Here is an 18,978-nt window from a genome sequence, read left to right as displayed (position 1 = left end):
CTGGGATAAGTCGAAATTCCATTTACATTTTTTATTCAGTGGCAGACACGGGCTACATTTATGCTACTGAATAAAAGGTTATTGTGACTTCACTATTCTGACTTTTTCCCCCTCAAAATTGTGAGATGTAGACTCAGAATTGAAATATAAACTCACAATTGTGATATAAACTCGCAATTCTGAGAGAAAAAAGTCTGAATTGCGGGATGAAAACTTTTTTACCTTTATTCAGTGGCGCAAATGCTGAAAATTCAATTATGCATCACGGAAATCAACTACATTTTATAGTATATTAACTATGGAAGCCAATGTAGTTGATTTCTGTGATGCATAATTGAATTTTCAGCATCATTACTCCAGTCTTCAGTGTCACATGATCCTGCAGAAATTTTTCTAATATACTGATTTGCTGCTCAAGAAACATTTCTGATTGTTATCAATGTTAAAAACAGTTGTGCTGCACAATATATTTTTGTTTAAACCATCATTTTATTTTTTTAGAATTCACAGATGAATAGAAAGTTCAAAAGAACAGCATTGGTTTGAAATAGAAATCTTTACAACATTATAAATGTCTTTACTCTCACTTTTCACCAGTTTAATGCGTCCTTGATGAATAAAACAACTTGTTTTTTAAACAAAGGTGCAAACAGAGGTGAACTGAATCAGAAGCTGCGTTTCCATTACCCTTTAAATTGCGCAATTTATGATTGAAAATACTAATTGAAACGCGTCAAAAACTTCTATATATCGCAAAGTTTTGCGCTTGCATGAGGTTTCAGGAAATTCGAAAAAGCAATATTTTCACAAAACTGCAATGGAAGCATTTTTTTTTTTCACATTTACAGGTCACATTCGATTAAATGTAGCCAAAAACCCACAAAAATCCATTGCCATGACTTTTTGCGAGAGGAAAAATATTATGTGTTAGTCGCATAACATCAGTTAATGTAAACCCCGTCATTTCGCAGTACTTTTTAATCGACGTTTATAAAATCTGGAAATGCACATTGTTAATCAGATCTGCCTGAACTCAAAAATCTGAATAAGAAGAGTGTGTCGTAAGTCTTTCATAAAGGAATAAAATAAAAACACATCCTGCTGTGGAGAAAGCTGCATCCTCAGAGCTTCTGTGTGTGTTTTTCTGTGGCTGGTCAGGAGTTCAGAGCATACAGTAAACATATAATTCATCAGTACAGTCAAATATGCCAGTGACTCTCAGGAAAAAGATAACATGCAGGCCGCCAGCGGAAGGTGATTTGATCTTGGCACTTGTACTTTTTGCTTGTTTGCATGTAGACTTTTCCATCATTTTAAGTGCATGATTAATGTGCATTCAGATTGCTTTTCTGTCTGGTTTCTTGGATATCTGTGCAAATGTTGCAGTGAAAAAGCCTCTAAAAATCCATCTTTTATGCAGTGCTGGGGAGTAACTCACGAAAAAGCAACCTTAATGCTTTTTCAGTAGTTCAGCTGTTCAAAAATGCAATATTTTAGATTTATTGTGGTAATACTGCTCTTCCAATCAATTATCTGCATTACTTTGGGGTTCAACGTAAATATTGTGATATATTATGACATATATGGACATACCTTTAGAGTAAGGTTAGTTTTAGGATGGTATGAGACACTATTGACATTATTTGAAGCCTTTATATAATACATGATTTTTCTATATAATGCATGATTTTTCTACAATGGTGGGGGGAAAATGCAAAATGTAAAGTCCAAATTGTAAGATAAAAACTCACAATTATCTTTTTTTATATTTTAGTAATAATTGCAACCACAGTTATATTTCATAATACTTATCTATTCATTGTTACACCTTTAGAAAGTATAATGCATTAAACAGATAACAACCAATTTCAGATGTAACATGCAAATCTGCAAATATAATGCATTTTAACTTTGGTCACATTTATTTATGAATACCTATGTAATGCATAAAGGCCTAAAGTGCTACTATGTATTAAATAATTTTAATGATTTTTTTTTTTACTTTTTGCATCCATATTTGTGAAACTTGTTAAATAAAGCTTTGAAAAAAAAAAATAATAATAATATATTTTATATATATATATATATATATATATATATATATATATAAAATTTTTTTTTTTTTTTTAAGAAACTACTTTTACAGAAACTAGTTAGAAATGTTATAGTTTCGTCCCCAACACTGCATGTTTCAATGTTTTTCTGTAACTTTAACAGTGTCTGTGTCATGCACAAGCTACAAAATGTAATGCTGGATGAACGTCATTTAATCTAAAGTTTGGATGCCAGCATTCAAAAGAATAAATGCATTCAGCCAGAGAACACGAGTGACAAACAGCTGTGTTCACATCGGACATACTTTGTTCTCAGGAATGGGAATTTGGGCAAACGAGCTGCGTTCATTGGGATGCTCTTCTGTTTTAGGTGGGACGGTTCCAGTGGCAGGGATGCGTGCAGCAATGGTGGACATCTCTCCTGTGTTGCTCTCATTGGTCATGCCTGCACGCTCTGTGGTCTGGTTGATATTCCCCTCGACGATGGTGACGTCACTGCAGCTCAAGAGCTGAACCACACACTTCCTGAACTGAGGAGATCACAGGTAAGAGAAATGAAATAGATTATTCTCTAGCGATCTTTGTTGAGCACTTAAACTTTGCCCTGAGCTAGAAAAACATACTGGAAATTTATTTGACCTGCAATGAAAAAAAAAAAAAAAAAAAAAAATCATAAACTCAAGATTTGGGTTCAGCATGGCTAAAGCAGCGAGTAGAGTAAATCAGTTTTTTGTTGTCCCAAAGTGTGTTACAACAGATTGGAAGGCATCACAGATGAAGATGGTTAACCTTTTAACTAATAGATACCTTCACCTTCGTTCACCACTGATTTAAATTAGTACATTAAAAAAAACTTGACAACAAAATCAAACCAATTTGAACTATTACAGTTAATGTTTTTTACAGAGGGGATTTTGGATTTCTCCTTTTATCACTTCATAAATTAGCCATGAAAAAAAGTAACCATGTTTTTAGGAATGCAATGTTATATAAATCAGTGTGAATTAAATCTCTCAGTAAAAACCTTCAGCATATAGATAGGAATAAAACTGAAAAAAAGAATTTTTATTGTATTTGAAATTTTGCAGTTACAGATTTTTAAGAATGTTACATAAATTAGTAAAATGTTATGAACAAACCCCTCTATAAAAACCTTCAGAATACAGATAGAAATAAAACTAAAAATTCTTCTAAAGTCTGTAAGATTTTTCTCCACTTTAGTAACACTTATAAACACCAAAATTTACATTAAATCTGCAGTTGCAAATGGATAGATTTTTAGGAATGTTACATAAATTAGGAAAACATTAGGAACAAACCCCTCTATAAAAACTTTCAGAATATAGATAGGAATAAAACTGTACATTTTAGTGTTTATAAGTGTTACTAAAGTGGAATAAAATCTCATAGACTTTAGGAAAATGTAATCTATTTGCAACTGCAAAATTTCAAATACAATAAAAATTCTTCTAAAGTCTATGAGATTTTTCTCCACTTTAGTAACACTTATAAACAGTAAAATTTGCAGGTTTATTCCTATCTATATTCTGAAGGTTTTTGAAGAGGGGTTTGTTCATCACATTTTCCTAATTTATGTAACATTCTTAATCTATGAACAAATCCCTCTATAAAAACCATCAGAATATAGACAGGAATAAAACTGTAAATTTTGGTGTTTATAACAGTTATTAAAGTGGAGAAAAATCTCTCAGACTTTAGAAGAATTTTTAGGAATGTTACATAAATTAGGAAAATGTTATGAACAAACCCCTCTGTAAAAACCTTCAGAATATAGATAGGAATAAAACTGTACATTTTGGTGTTTAAAACAGTTACTAAAGTGGAGAAAAGTCTCTCAGACTTTAGAAGAATTTTTATTGTAGTCAAAATCTGCAGTTGCAAATATATAGATTTTTAGGAAAGTTACATAAATTAGGAAAATGTTACAGACAAACCCCTCTGTAAAAACCTTCAGAATATAGATAGGAATAAAACTGTAAATTTTGGTGTTTATAAGTGTTACTAAAGTGCAAAAAAAAATCTAACAGACTTTAGAAGAATTTTTATTGTATTTGAAATCTGCAGTTGCAAACAGATAGATTTTTCGGAATGTTACATAAATTAGGAAAATGTTACAGACAAACCCTTCGATAAAAACCTTCAGAATATAGATAGAAATAAAACTAAAAATTCTTCTAAAGTCTGTAAGATTTTTCTCCACTTTAGTAACACTTATAAACACCAAAATTTACATTAAATCTGCAGTTGCAAATGGATAGATTTTTAGGAATGTTACATAAATTAGGAAAACATTAGGAACAAACCCCTCTATAAAAACTTTCAGAATATAGATAGGAATAAAACTGTACATTTTAGTGTTTATAAGTGTTACTAAAGTGGAATAAAATCTCATAGACTTTAGGAAAATGTAATCTATTTGCAACTGCAAAATTTCAATTACAATAAAAATTCTTCTAAAGTCTATGAGATTTTTCTCCACTTTAGTAACACTTATAAACACTAAAATTTACAGGTTTATTCCTATCTATATTCTGAAGGTTTTTACAGAGGAGTTTGTTCATCACATTTTCCTAATTTATGTAACATTCTTAAAAATCTATGAACAAATCCCTCTATAAAAACCATCAGATAGGAATAAAACTGTAAATTTTGGTGTTTATAACAGTTACTAAAGTGGAGAAAAATCTCTCAGACTTTAGAAGAATTTTTAGGAATGTTACATAAATTAGGAAAATGTTATGAACAAACCCCTCTGTAAAAACCTTCAGAATATAGATAGGAATAAAACTGTACATTTTGGTGTTTATAACAGTTACTAAAGTGGAGAAAAGTCTCTCAGACTTTAGAAGAATTTTTATTGTAGTCAAAATCTGCAGTTGCAAATATATAGATTTTTAGGAAAGTTACATAAATTAGGAAAATGTTACAGACAAACCCCTCTGTAAAAACCTTCAGAATATAGATAGGAATAAAACTGTAACTTTTGGTGTTTATAAGTGTTACTAAAGTGCAAAAAAAAATCTAACAGACTTTAGAAGAATTTTTATTGTATTTGAAATCTGCAGTTGCAAATAGATAAATTTTTCGGAATGTTACATAAATTAGGAAAATGTTACAGACAAACCCGTCTATAAAAACCTTCAGAATATAGATAGGAATAAAACAGTAAATTTTAGTGTTTATAAGTGTTACTAAAGTGGAGAAAAATCTAACAGACTTTAGAAGAATTTTTATTGTATTTGAAATCTGCAGTTGCAAATATATAGATTTTTAGGAAAGTTACATAAATTAGGAAAATGTTACAGACAAACCCCTCTGTAAAAACCTTCAGAATATAGATAGGAATAAAACTGTAAATTTTGGTGTTTATAATTGTTACTAAAGTGCAAAAAAAAATCTAACAGACTTTAGAAATTTTTTTATTGTATTTGAAATCTGCAGTTGCAAATAGATAGATTTTTCGGAATGTTACATAAATTAGGAAAATGTTACAGACAAACCCTTCGATAAAAACCTTCAGAATATAGATAGGAATAAAACTGTAAATTTTAGTGTTTATAAGTGTTAAAGTGGAGAAAAATCTAACAGACTTTAGAAGAATTTTTATTGTATTTGAAATCTGCAGTTGCAAATATATAGATTTTTCGGAATGTTACATAAATTAGGAAAATGTTATGAACAAACCCCTCTATAAAAACCTTCAGAATATAGATAGGAATAAAACTGTAAATTATGGTGTTTATAAGTGTTACTAAAGTGGAGAAAAATCTCAGACTTTAGAAGAATTTTTATTGTATTTGAAATCTGCAGTTGCAAATATATAGATTTTTAGGAATGTTACATAAATTAGGAAAATGTTACAGACAAACCCCTCTGTAAAAACCTTCAGAATATAGATAGGAATAAAACAGTAAATTTTGGTGTTTATAATTGTTACTAAAGTGCAAAAAAAAAAATCTCACAGACTTTAGAAGAATTTTTATTGTATTTGAAATCTGAAGTGGCAAATAGATAGATTTTTCGGAATGTTACATAAATTAGGAAAATGTTACAGACAAACCCCTCTGTAAAAACCTTCAGAATATAGATAGGAATAAAACTGTAAATTTTGGTGTTTATAAGTGTTATGAAAGTGGAGAAAAATCTAACAGACTTTAGAAGAATTTTTATTGTATTTGAAATCTGCAGTTGCAAATAGATAGATTTTTAGGAAAGTTACATAAATTAGGAAAATGTTACAGACAAACCCCTCTGTAAAAACCTTCAGAATATAGATAGGAATAAAACTGTAACTTTTGGTGTTTATAAGTGTTACTAAAGTGCAAAAAAAAATCTAACAGACTTTAGAAGAATTTTTATTGTATTTGAAATCTGCAGTTGCAAATAGATAAATTTTTCGGAATGTTACATAAATTAGGAAAATGTTACAGACAAACCCTTCGATAAAAAACTTCAGAATATAGATAGGATTAAAACTGTAAATTTTGTTGTTTATAAGTGTTACTAAAGTGGAGAAAAATCTCAGACTTTAGAAGAATTTTTGTTGTATTTGAAATCTGCAGTTGCAAATAGATAGATTTTTAGGAATGTTACATAAATTAGGAAAATGTTACAGACAAACCCATCTATAAAAACCTTCAGCATATAGATAGGAATAAAACAGTAAATTTTGGTGTTTATAACAGTTACTAAAGTGGAGCAAAATCTCTCAGACTTTAGAAGAATTTTTATTGTAGTCAAAATCTGCAGTTGCAAATATATAGATTTTTAGGAAAGTTACATAAATTAGGAAAATGTTACAGACAAACCCTTCGATAAAAACCTTCAGAATATAGATAGGAACAAAACTGTAAATTTTGGTGTTTATAAGTGTTACTAAAGTGGAGAAAAATCTCACAGACTTTAGAAGGATTTTTATTGTATTTGAAATCTGCAGTTGCAAATAGATCATTTTTTTAGGAATGTTACATAAATTAGGAAAATGTTATGAACAAACCCCTCTATAAAAACCTTCAGAATATAGTTAGGAATAAAACTGTAAATTTTGGTGTTTATAAGTGTTACTAAAGTGGAGAAAAATCTCAGACTTTAGAAGAATTTTTATTGTATTTGAAATCTGCAGTTGCAAATAGATTTAAGAATGTTACATAAAACAGCCACGCGAATACATAAGGTGCAATAGTAAATAATTTGAGCAATATATGAACAAACCCTTCAGTAAAACTCTACAGAATACAAGTAGGAATAAAACTGCTAAGTTTGGTGTATGTAAGTGTTGCTGAAATAGGAAAAAAAAAACTTTAGAAATATTTGTATTGTATTAGAAATTTGCAGTTGCAAATTTTAGGAATGTTACATAAATCAGGAAAACGTTATGAAAAATCCCCTCTAGAAAAACCTACAGAATATAGATTGGAATAAAAATTTACATTTTGTTTTTAAAACAAAAAAAAAACTCATGGCTTTAAAAATATACATTGGAATTAAAATTCACAGATGCAATTAACTTAAAAATATATATATATTTAGATATAGGCAAGATGTTTTCTTTGCAACCAGTGCATGGAACATCAATGGTTTTGCCTGTAGTTTCACCCTAAATAAATGACTGAATACTGATGATTACATCCAAACACTTTTACTAATGCACTCAGGTTACTAAACTAGCAGTGAAGTCGAGTCGTCAGTTGATGCAGTGTTTTGCAGCTGACGGCTGTGTGTAACACAAGGGTACAATTAGTCAATCATGATGAGGTCATAATTGCACAGTAATCATTATTTGTTTCCACATTAGCCTGCGGTTCACATCGTCCTTCTCAATCTTCATTAGTCCCTGTCGTTTAACTACAGAGTCCAATAGACACTAATTACTTTCTGCCCTGAAGTCACTTTAAAAACCTGTCTGTGTCTCTGCAGTTCTGAGGATGAAGCTGCGCAGTATGTGTTTGTCTAGAATAGATCATGTACACTACCACTCAAGTTTAGGATCAGTAAGATTTTTAATGTTTTTTAAGGAAGATTCTTATGCTCATCAAGGCTGTTTTACATTGTAATAATATTTCACAATATTACTTTTTTGATCAATGTTTTTCTATATTAATACACATTAACCTTAATTTATATCTGTAACTAAAGTTGCTTAATTTTTTTTGGTGGAACCTGTGACATTTTCAGGATTCTTTGATCAATAAAAGGATAAAAAAGAGCAGCATTTATTTAAAATAGAAAGGTTTTCTAACAATATACACTACTGTTCCAAAGTTTGGGGTCAGAAAATTTTTATTCTTTCTTTTTTTTTTTTTTTTTTTGAAGAAATTAATACCTGTATTCACCAAGGATATGTTAAATTAATAAAAGTGATATATTTACATATATACATATACCCAGAAAATAAATAAATCACAGGTTCCAAAAAAATGTTTCCAATATTGACAATTCTAATAATAAATCAGCATATTAGAATGATTTCTGAAGAATCATGTGACACTTAACACTGGAGTGACAACTAATAAAAATTCAGCTTTGCATCACAGTAATAAATTATATTTTAAAAGTATAGTAACATAAAAAACATTTTATATAGTAATAACATTTTGCAATATTACTGTTTTCTGTATTTTTGATCAAATAAATGCAGCCTTGATGAGCATAAGAGAAAAAAACATTACAATTCTTACTGATCCCAATCTTTTGAGCAGAAAAAGCATATCTTGGCTGTAGGTTTATAATCACTTTTAACATGCAATTCACTAAAATTACACTGTAAATAGTTATTATAGTAACAGTTTTGCTACTTTTTAAATATTTCGTACAATTCAGCCATTTCTTTATGATTATTTGTGAAATTTACTTGCATTTTCAGATTGAAAATAAGTTCAAAGTAAATCCTAAACCGTTTTTTGTTTTCACTGTGCACTTAATAAAACCAGTTTTACTCAAAAAATTACTGTAAAGTTCACAAGTACAAAGACACAGCAAGAAACACTGAAATAAACTAATTTAAGTATTATTGAGATAGGATTATAGTTGAGATAGAAATTATAGTTTATTAATATTTTGCATCATTTCAATTTTATACATATGGATCAAAGACGTTAAGATGTCCACGTCAAAAGAAATTTACAAAAGTGATTTTGTGTCCATAGAAAGCACATTAAATGTAAGTAAAGTGTCTACTTTTAAGGTGTCAAATTTTGGTTGAAATAAGGTTACATTGTTATTCAGTGTAACGCAATATTTATGTAAAACTTCAAACAACATGCTTATCCTGACTTGTCCATATTAAAAATATATAAAAGTATAAGGGAGCATATTACATTTTATTGTGTTTTAAATTAGTAAAAAATTCTTACTGACAAATGGGCAAAACCTAGGATAGTGGCACATTTTAAAAATGTAGAATTACAACTAAATAGTATTTGGGGTAAAAGTAATTTGCCTTTTAATATGTCATAAATTGATTTTTGTTGTAAATATGCCCGACAAGATTGACACTGAATGACATTTTAGTGAGTGTCTTCTGTAAATTAAGGAAAAATGTATGACATTTATTTATTTTTTTGCTCAGAAAAACAAATGCAATTAAATTAAACAGAATTCCCTTAAAAAAAAAAAAAAAATTTTTTAATTAGAAAAACAATTTAAAGCAGTATTACATTTTATGTATAATCATTTTACTGTATTAATTAATTTGAAAACATTTTCTTTTTTAAAATCATCTTAAATGTTCTTAATTTTGTTTTTATTGTTGTGATTATTATTTTAAATTTGTATGATTTTTATGCTATTGTGATTTTAATTTCCTTTTTATGTACAGCACTTTGAATTACCATTGTGCTATATAAATAAACTTGCCTTGCCTTGCCTTACTGCTTTTATGCTATTTTATGCTCTTTATTATACTTGTAAAACTCACATTGTTTCTTTATTTAAAAGTTTGCAAAGAAACATTTTTAGTGTAATACTGCATTTTCAAGAATATCTGTTTTTATTTTTTCACTTTTTTTCAAACCATTTTAAGTGCATCAAACTGACAGCGCAGCAGCCTCCAGCAAATATATCAGACCACTGACAACATTATTTAGACTGAGACGACCAACATTGTGACAAAAATCACAAGCAAACAAGCATGTCCTGTTGCCGTTCACATATTTTTGCAGGTTTCTGAACAGGAGAGCTCTTCCTGACAAGTGAGGACAGCATCCAGATGTCAGCGTTTGAATGGAGGAAACCAGCAGCTAAACTGACAGCTACCGCTCAGCGGGACGACGAAGAGACGCGGCGCTGCCAAACACTGTTTACGTCCAATAACCTCCACAGCTACTCAATAATTCAGCATCTTCTCCTTTGGAGCACGCCGGGTTTGATCCAAACTGCAGGTATTTATTTATTATTTATTTTAGTAATATATGTCAGATATGTCAGCTCTAGTGAAGCCATATCATCCCTCCATGACAGCTTTAGGGTTTTTCTAAATCCATAAACTGTGTCCTGCTCGCCTCTCCAACACAGTATGGGGAAGCAACCTCAATCCTAAATGGCTTGCATAAGGACTTATTTCTGTCAGATGAAACCTTCAAGCTCTTTCAGCCACAGTAACCTATTTATCAGCAGGGGATTTTAAGTGGGACAGGAAACTTTCTCGCCGCGCCTTGAGATCTTCATGCAATATTACGCTTAAGATAAAAATTTAAGTACAAGTGTTGCCATAAATCATTGAGCAAAGCAACTTCCTAATCTTATAATTAGTTAGTTATATTGGATATTAATAAGAAATGCTAGAAGAATGCTAGTAGAAATGATGGAAGACTCCACTAGGTTCATAAAAAAGTGTATATATATATATATATATAAAAACTCTTAAAATCAAAATTAAAAAGTCTGAAATTTGAGTTAATAATTCTTAAAAGTTTTGAGAGAAAAAAAGCATAATTTAAAAAAAAAGTCAAAAGTCTTGGATAAAAAAGTTTTTTAATTATATATATATATATAAAATAAATAAAAAAAATACTTTATCCAATACTTTTTTGACATTTTTAATATTTTTTTTTAAATGGTGCTTTTTTTTCTCTCAAAACTTTTAAGAATTATTAACTCAAATTTCAGACTTTTTTAATTTTGATTTTAAAAGTTGTCTTTTTTTCCCACCAGTGTAAAATAGAAAAATATGACTTTCGATTTAATCTTAGAATTTGTGCTTGTTTTCGCTACTTTGTGTTAATTATGAGTTTATATTCAGTTTTTTGTTTTTTTCTGCAATAAAATAAAAAAATAAAGTTCTCAATTTTCTTTTTATAGACAGTGGGTACGGAAAGGGTCCGTGTAACGCTTCACAATTCAATTTTCAGACCTTATGATGAAAATGGAAAAACAGAAAAATGAAACCTAACGCTTATATTTCCATTTTTTCCGTTACTTAATCAGTGAAGAATTCGATTTGAATTTAGCTTTTTTAAATTTTCTAAATTGTACATTTAAATGTGCGATTTTTCTCCTAGTCATAGTCCATTTTTCAGATTTTCGCAAGGTAGATGGACGAGTCCATTATCGTTTATATAGGGAGGGGGCGGGGCGGGGCGGGGCGGAAGTGGGTAATGTAGGTCATCGCCTCAGAATCGCTCAGAATCCTGTCAGTCGAAGCCGCGGCTCTTATCTTCAGGTTCGAGATGAATTAGAGAGCTCTGAAAGATAGAACCAGGGAATACAGGACCTTTATGTGTATACGAAACATCATCACACTTCAGGCTTATTATCATATCCATTTGGGACAGGAGGAGAAAAAAAGTCTTTACACTAAGTAGAAATAACACTTTTTTTGTCATTCATTTATATATATATATATATATATATATATATATATATATATATGTATGTGTATATATATATATATATATATTAATTTCTGTATCTATTAATGACATATTTAGAAAGAATGCATTGGTGGGTGATGTGCTTTGTCAAATTAGCCAGTTTAGTGTTTTAACTGGCGGTTTTCAACACTTTCTCTAAGCAAAAATAAAATCGCTGTTAGATAGACAGACAGACAGACAGACAGACAGACAGACAGACAGACAGACAGATAGATAGATAGATAGATAGATAGACACCCAAACCTCCATAAACCTCAATATAGCATATTGTGCATATAACGGTGCAAGTAATAAACAGTCGGGATCTGCTTGAGAAAAACCTTCTTATGCACATACACATGTGCGTGCGTGCGTGCGTGCGTGCGTGCGTGCGTGTGTGTGTGTGTGTGTGTGTGACCAACACCGCAGCCGCAAAAGCGCCCAGAGCGTGTGCGTGCATGTCCGTTTAGCTATAGTTGAAGCTCTTTTATGAGCAACAGGCGCCTAAAGTTGTCATGGCAACCATAAAGCGAATTTTCAGGGGATGCCTCTGAAAAGTACAAGTAGGAAGTACAGCACCTATATGTTTATTCATTTGTATGTAACATCATTAAGCAATAGAAAGTGAAACACCAAACTCGCGACACGGGTTCAAATCCCCTTTTGCCGAGCTATTAATAATCATTTAGCTACACATTAATCCATCTTGTTAACGTTGGCTACTGAAATGGTTTCCATCAATATGGGCGCCCGCACTGCACGGCAGCGCAATCATATGGCTGTAAGCAGCATCAGATGGTATAATAACGTTTTAACTGATTATTATAGGCTATACTATGACATAGTTGAGAAAAAGCAAGGAAAGAATAAGATTGAATAAAGTTGTGTGGGGCTATAGGTGGTGCTCAGAGGTGGGTAGAGTACCCAAAATCTGTACTCAAGTAAAAGTACAAGTACTTATGGAAATATTTACTCAAGTAAGAGTAAAAGTAACAATCTTAATAGTTACTTGAGTAAGAGTAAAAAAGTATCCAATGGAAAAAGTACTCAAGTAGCTAGTTACTAGTTACTTCTGATCTGATTGATATGAAGTGAAAACCCTGAATTTCAAACTGTTTGGAAAGCTTCCACACACCTCTCCTTGAAAACATAGGCTGAAGTAAGGTGTTTATATATATATATATATATATATATATATATATATATATATATAGGGCTCGCAAAATTTCTGGTAGATTTTGGTAGCCCGAAAATTAATTTAACTAGCCCAAATAAAAAAAGACCTTTTTTTTAAATATAGAAAATCAGATAGGAGTCTAATCAAAAATGTTTTTAATACACAAATAAACAAATATCAAGGAAGTAATTTTATTTCATTATATTAATTTCATTTAGTGTATCTGCAAAATTTTTAAATATTAATTTAAAGCAGTTCATAACCCTTTTTAAGATCTGCAAAAGTAAAATAAACAGTAATGGGATTGGACAATGTAAAGTAGAATATTAAGCCATAAAATGGCATGATTTCAAATTCAGATACAGTTTCACACAAAAACAAAATATGTTACACTGTGGCATTTCATCCTTTATAACATTAAAAGGGATAAATTGTACTGTAGTCGGCTTAAGTCCCCCCCTCACCCGGCAATAATGGTACAGCCCACAGCGCAAAGCGCAAGAAAAAGAAGAAAGTATATAAATCGCTTGGAATTCATTTATTCATTTATCATTTAAAAAGTCACAGTTTAGCAAAAGTAAAGTTGAAAAAAAGAAGAGAAAATTTGAATAATCGATCCTTCATGTAACTGCAAAAATTGAAAAATGGGCGTTTGGTTTCATTTTTCTGTTTTTCCATTTTTTAATTGAAAATTTAAAATTGAATTGTGAAGCGTTACACGGACCGGAAAGTATTCAGACCCCCTTAAATGTTTCACTCTTTGTTATATTACAGCACCCCATATTGACAGAAAAACACAGAATTGTTGACACTTTTGCAGATTTATTAAAAAAGAAAAACTGAAATATCACATGGTCCTAAGTATTCAGACCCTTTGCTGTGACACTCATATTTAACTCAGGTGCTGTCCATTTCTCCTGATCATCCTTGAGATGGTTCTACACCTTCATTTGAGTCCAGCTGTGTTTGATTATACTGATTGGACTTGATTAGGAAAGCCACACTCCTGTCTATATAAGACCTTACAGCTCACAGTGCAAATGAGCATCATGAGGTCAAAGGAACTGCCTGAAGAGCTCAGAGACAGAATTATGGCAAGGCACAGATCTGGCCAAGGTTACAAAAAATTTTCTACTGCACTTAAGGTTCCTAAGAGCACAGTGGCCTCCATAATCCTTTAATGGAAGAAGTTTGGGACGACCAGAACCCTTCCTAGAGCTGGCCATCCAGCCAAACTGAGCCAAACTGTTCTTGAATGGCCCAGCCAGAGCCCTGACTTAAACCCAATGGAGCATCTCTGGAGAGACCTAAACATGGCTGTCCACAACGATTACCATCCAACCTGACAGAACTGGAGAGGATCTGCAAGGAGGAATGGCAGAGGATCCCCAAATCCAGGTGTGAAAAACTTGTTGCATCTTTCCCAAAAAGACTCATGGCTGTTTTAGATCAAAAAGGGTGCTTCTACTAAATACTGAGCAAAGGGTCTGAATACTTAGGACCATGTGATATTTCAGTTTTTCTTTAATAAATCTGCAAAAATGTCAACAATTCTGTGTTTTTCTGTCAATATGGTGTGTCTAAAATAAGGAAAAAAAAAAAGAACTTAAATGATTTCAGCATATGGCAGCAATATAACAAAGAGTGAAACATTTAAGGGGGTCTGAATACTTTCTGTACCCACTGTGTATATCACAATTCTGAAGTTATAAGTTACAGGTAGAAATGATGGAAGTCCAATTCCACTATTACATAAAAATATATATATAATAAATAAATAACTTTAAGCTTAGACTTTGTTTCCCACATTTCTGACATTTTTTTATTTAAAAACAAAAGGAAATGGTGACTTATTTTTTTTTTTAGCTCAAAACTTAAGAATTTTTAACTCACATTTCAATTTTTTTTTTTTTGATTTTAACAGTTGCTTTTTCCCCACCAATTTAAAAAAAAAATATGACTTTCAATTTTCAGTTTAAATCTCAAAATTCTGAATTTATATCTTGCAATTCTGACAAATTCTGCAAAAAAAAAATCAGAAATACAAAATATTAAAACTAAGAAATGAGAATTCTGACTTTTAAAAAGTCAGAAATGTAATATAAAAAGTTGCAATTACCTTTATCAAATTGTGGACACAAGCTACAATGAGACTCCAATCCAATAAAAGCTTCATCTAATCGAGCTATTCAGTTTTTCCTGTTTTGAATTTTTCTTGCCTCTATTTTAATTAAGTTAAAGTATTATTCAAAAAGCATGTCTAATAATTGAAATCATGAAATGTAAAAAGAAGTCATTAAAAAATGCACAATATATAATATAATAATAAATCTAATATAAAAATGCATTAAAAGCTTTGTCTAATGTTGATGTAATATCACTGTAATCAACATTGAAGTCATTGAAATGAAGATGTTTTATGCAGCTTTACCTACTGTCTGTATTTTAAAGGCAGTAGAGTTGTATTTCTATTGGGCTTCTGTTCATAAGCTTACATGTTAAAATTAAACTCAATCTTTTGATCATTTAAACTGCTCTATTAAATGACGCCTCTATTAAAAGATCATTTAATAATAAAAACCGTAAGAGAGAGATGCAGGTTACCAAAGCAAGTCAATTCAGCTTAAAACCATCTTGTGCTTGCTTCAGGCTGCATTTTACTCATTTATTGATGATCCATGTATTTAAGATGAAGCCGGTGACTAACAACACCAATCAAAGTGTGAGTTTATGTAATGCTGTTGCTCTGATGTTCTAATAACACACGATGATGAAGATGGATCATCTTCATCTGACTTCTGCTAGTAAACAAACCAATGGAAAAGGTGAGGCTACTACTGAGTCTATGTATAGAGATCTTTGCAACTTTGATAAGAGCTAAAAGGATATCCTCATTTTATTTCATAACTATATCATTATATAGTAATTATTTGTGATTTTATCTGTTATTAATAAGAACATAGATGCATAGATGCATGCCTAATTAATTTAAATCATGAAATGTACAGGATTTAATAGCAAGTTAAAAAAAATTCTCAAATTCAGCTTCATTTTGATCAAATGCATTCCATTTTAATAATTTCCCTCATGATTCTGAGTTCTGACTTTTATCTCAGAATTGCGCCTTTATATTTTTCATTTTATATTCTGCTTTTTATTTTTTTTTTCTGACTTTTGATTAAAATTTACATCTTGCAATTCTATGAGATATAAACTTAATTTTGAGAAATTCTGAGAAAAAAATCAGAATTACAAAATACAAAACTAGAATTCCAACGTTTTTCTTACAACTCTGTCAGAAATGTAATAAAATGTAATCAAATATAATATTATATTTGTTTTATTCCCAAATTCCATTTTATTTTTTCCAAAATAATTTGTAATTTGTACAAAAAAATAATCAAAAAGAAAGTCTCATTTAAATCATGAAATGTATACAATTTACAAACAGCAATTTCTCGAAACTTTTACAAAAATTACATTAAGGCCCTATAAAATGTTTTATTTTTCTCAAATTCAGTTTTCTATTAATTTCATTCCAACTGCATTGTATTTTAATAGTTTTATTAACTAGTATGTGTAATTATTATTGTTTTGTTCCCTTTTTCATTAGTTCATACCTCTGAGTTTATATTGAGTTTAGTTTTTATGCAATAAAATAAAAATAATAAAGCTCTCAATTTTCAGTTTATATATCAATTATGAAATTTGTATCTTGCAATTTGTACTATTTTCCCCTCATTATTTTCAGTTCTGACTTTCTCTCAGAATTGTGCCTTTATATTTCTCATTTGCTGGATTCTGTTTTTCCCGTTTATAATTTTTCTAACATTTAAATAAAATAAAAAATAAAAAAGCATGTCTAATTAATTGAAATGAAATGTATTTGATTTAACAGAAATTTCTTAAAAATGTAGCAAAATGACATTTTAAGGCCCTATAAAATGTTTTACTATTTTTTTTCTCAAAATCAGTTTTGTTTTGATCAAATTCTGTGAATTGGTTTTCTATTAATTGCATTGCAACTGCATTGCATTTCAATCATTTAATTAAATTTGAATACTCAAAAGCATGTCTAATTGATTTATAAAGATTAATTTTTCAGAAATACTGTCTTGTGTATTTACAATTCTCTTAATATTCTGGTAAATATTGTTTTAATAATTTTAGTATTAGTAAAAAAATTTCAATGCATGTAAAAAAAAAAATAAAAATAAATAAACACGATGTCTAATAAAAATCAATCAATCAGATATAAAAAAAAAAACCAAACCTCAGAAAAGCCAACAAGCAAATAACTTTGCCAACATTGGCTGAATTATGATAAAAATAAAACTGAGTTGAAGTCTACATTTTTATTGCCGTTTTTCTTGTTAAATGTGAAGACTGCCTGTTTTTTTGGGGCAAAGTAGGCGGAATTTTCAATCAACTTTACTCAATATAGCATGATTTATTACATGAATTCTTTCGTTTTAATGTAGTACTTTAAAGCATTCTATAAATTATATATTTACCATATCTGTGAGGCAAATATAATAATAATATGAGTTTCGGACAGAGACGGCAGAAAGCGCATGTTTGTTTTCTTTAGCTATTTTACAAAAGCACAACGTTTTGTTGATATTGTGAGTGCACACAAATAAAAGTAGACCTTTTGCAGTTCCAATAATGTATTACTCTTGCCTTTATTAGCATAAATGATGGCGTATTTTAGGTTTTAACTGTTATAAAGGAATAAAGTGATCACACTGTGTGCTTTAGCTTTCACTCTCCGCACAAATAATTAGATATGCATCTAAAAGCACACATTTATCTAGGTTAAATGTTTATATCAATATTGTGAAATGCATCAAGTGTTTTGTGTCTATAGATTTTATTTTAGGCAAGTGGTGTTGATTTGAGAAGGCTAAATTGTTCAAACATGCTCAACTCATTGCCGCTGGCCACTTGGTCGTTACTTAAAAAAAAAAAAAAGCTTGAATCTAGCAAACATAAAACATTCCAAACTTATTTCTAAATAAACCTAAAAGAAAGAAAAGAAATCTAGTCACTTTGCCATTAAAATCCAAAACTGAAGTAATAGTGAATAGTTTCATAGTTTAATGACGTTTGATCTTTTAGAACCTTAGAAATGTTATCAGTTTCAAACCCATGATGCATTATATTTGATACAAACATGTTTACACTGAATGCATTGTAAGTCACTTTCGCTGAAGCCGTCTGTCAACCCCATGAATGTATACGTCACCTGTTTGTTCATGAACACGTAGATGATGGGGTTGTAAACCGCCGCGGTTTTAGAGAAGAAGGCTGGAACGGCTGCCAGCCGCGGGTCCAGGTGAATGCTGGGACAGACTGTGACCACGATGGAGAACGCGGCGTATGGAGACCAAGCCACCATGAACGCCACGATCATCACAACCACCATACGAGTCACCTGACGCTCCGGCTTCCTGGCATTACCCAGCCTGCCGTGCGTGTTGGACACCTGCAAACATACGTGTGATATAACATTACTGGCATCATCAAATCTAACCATGATACCAGTTGATTTGAAAAAAAAAAAAACTATTGTTCTTAAAGGATGAGTTCACTTTCATAACAACAATGCACCGATAATGTACTCACCCCCTTGTCATCCAAGATGTTCATGTCTTTCTTTCCTCAGTCGTAAAGAAATTGTGTTTTTGAGGAAAACATTTGAGGATTTCTGTCTTTATAATGGATATGGATGGCGCCCCGAAGTTTGAACTTCCCAAATGCAGTTTAAATGCAGCTTCAAAACGATCCCAGTCGAGGAGGAACGGTCTTATCTAGCGAAACGATCGGTTATCTTCTAAACAAATTGACAATTTATCTACTTTTTAACCTCAAATGC

General features: G+C 30.6%; 1 protein-coding gene across 1 annotated transcript in view; it reads right to left on the bottom strand.

The window, feature by feature from the left end:
* Nucleotides 1-2,180: 2,180 nt before the first annotated feature.
* Nucleotides 2,181-18,978, bottom strand: part of LOC141326090 (opsin-VA) — a 35,573-nt gene continuing 18,775 nt past the window's right edge. The window contains exons 4-5 of the mRNA XM_073834787.1: nucleotides 18,349-18,588; nucleotides 2,181-2,584 (exon numbers count right to left, since the gene is read on the bottom strand). Of these exons, the coding sequence (XP_073690888.1) occupies nucleotides 2,345-2,584; nucleotides 18,349-18,588 (480 nt within the window). The 3' untranslated portion in view covers nucleotides 2,181-2,344. The remainder of the gene's footprint in view (nucleotides 2,585-18,348; nucleotides 18,589-18,978) is intronic.

Source organism: Garra rufa, chromosome 2, assembly GCF_049309525.1.
Source record: "Garra rufa chromosome 2, GarRuf1.0, whole genome shotgun sequence".
Taxonomy (NCBI): Eukaryota; Metazoa; Chordata; class Actinopteri; order Cypriniformes; family Cyprinidae; genus Garra; species Garra rufa.
Note: the sequence above shows the minus strand (reverse complement) of the source record. Positions and strands in the feature narration are given on the sequence as shown.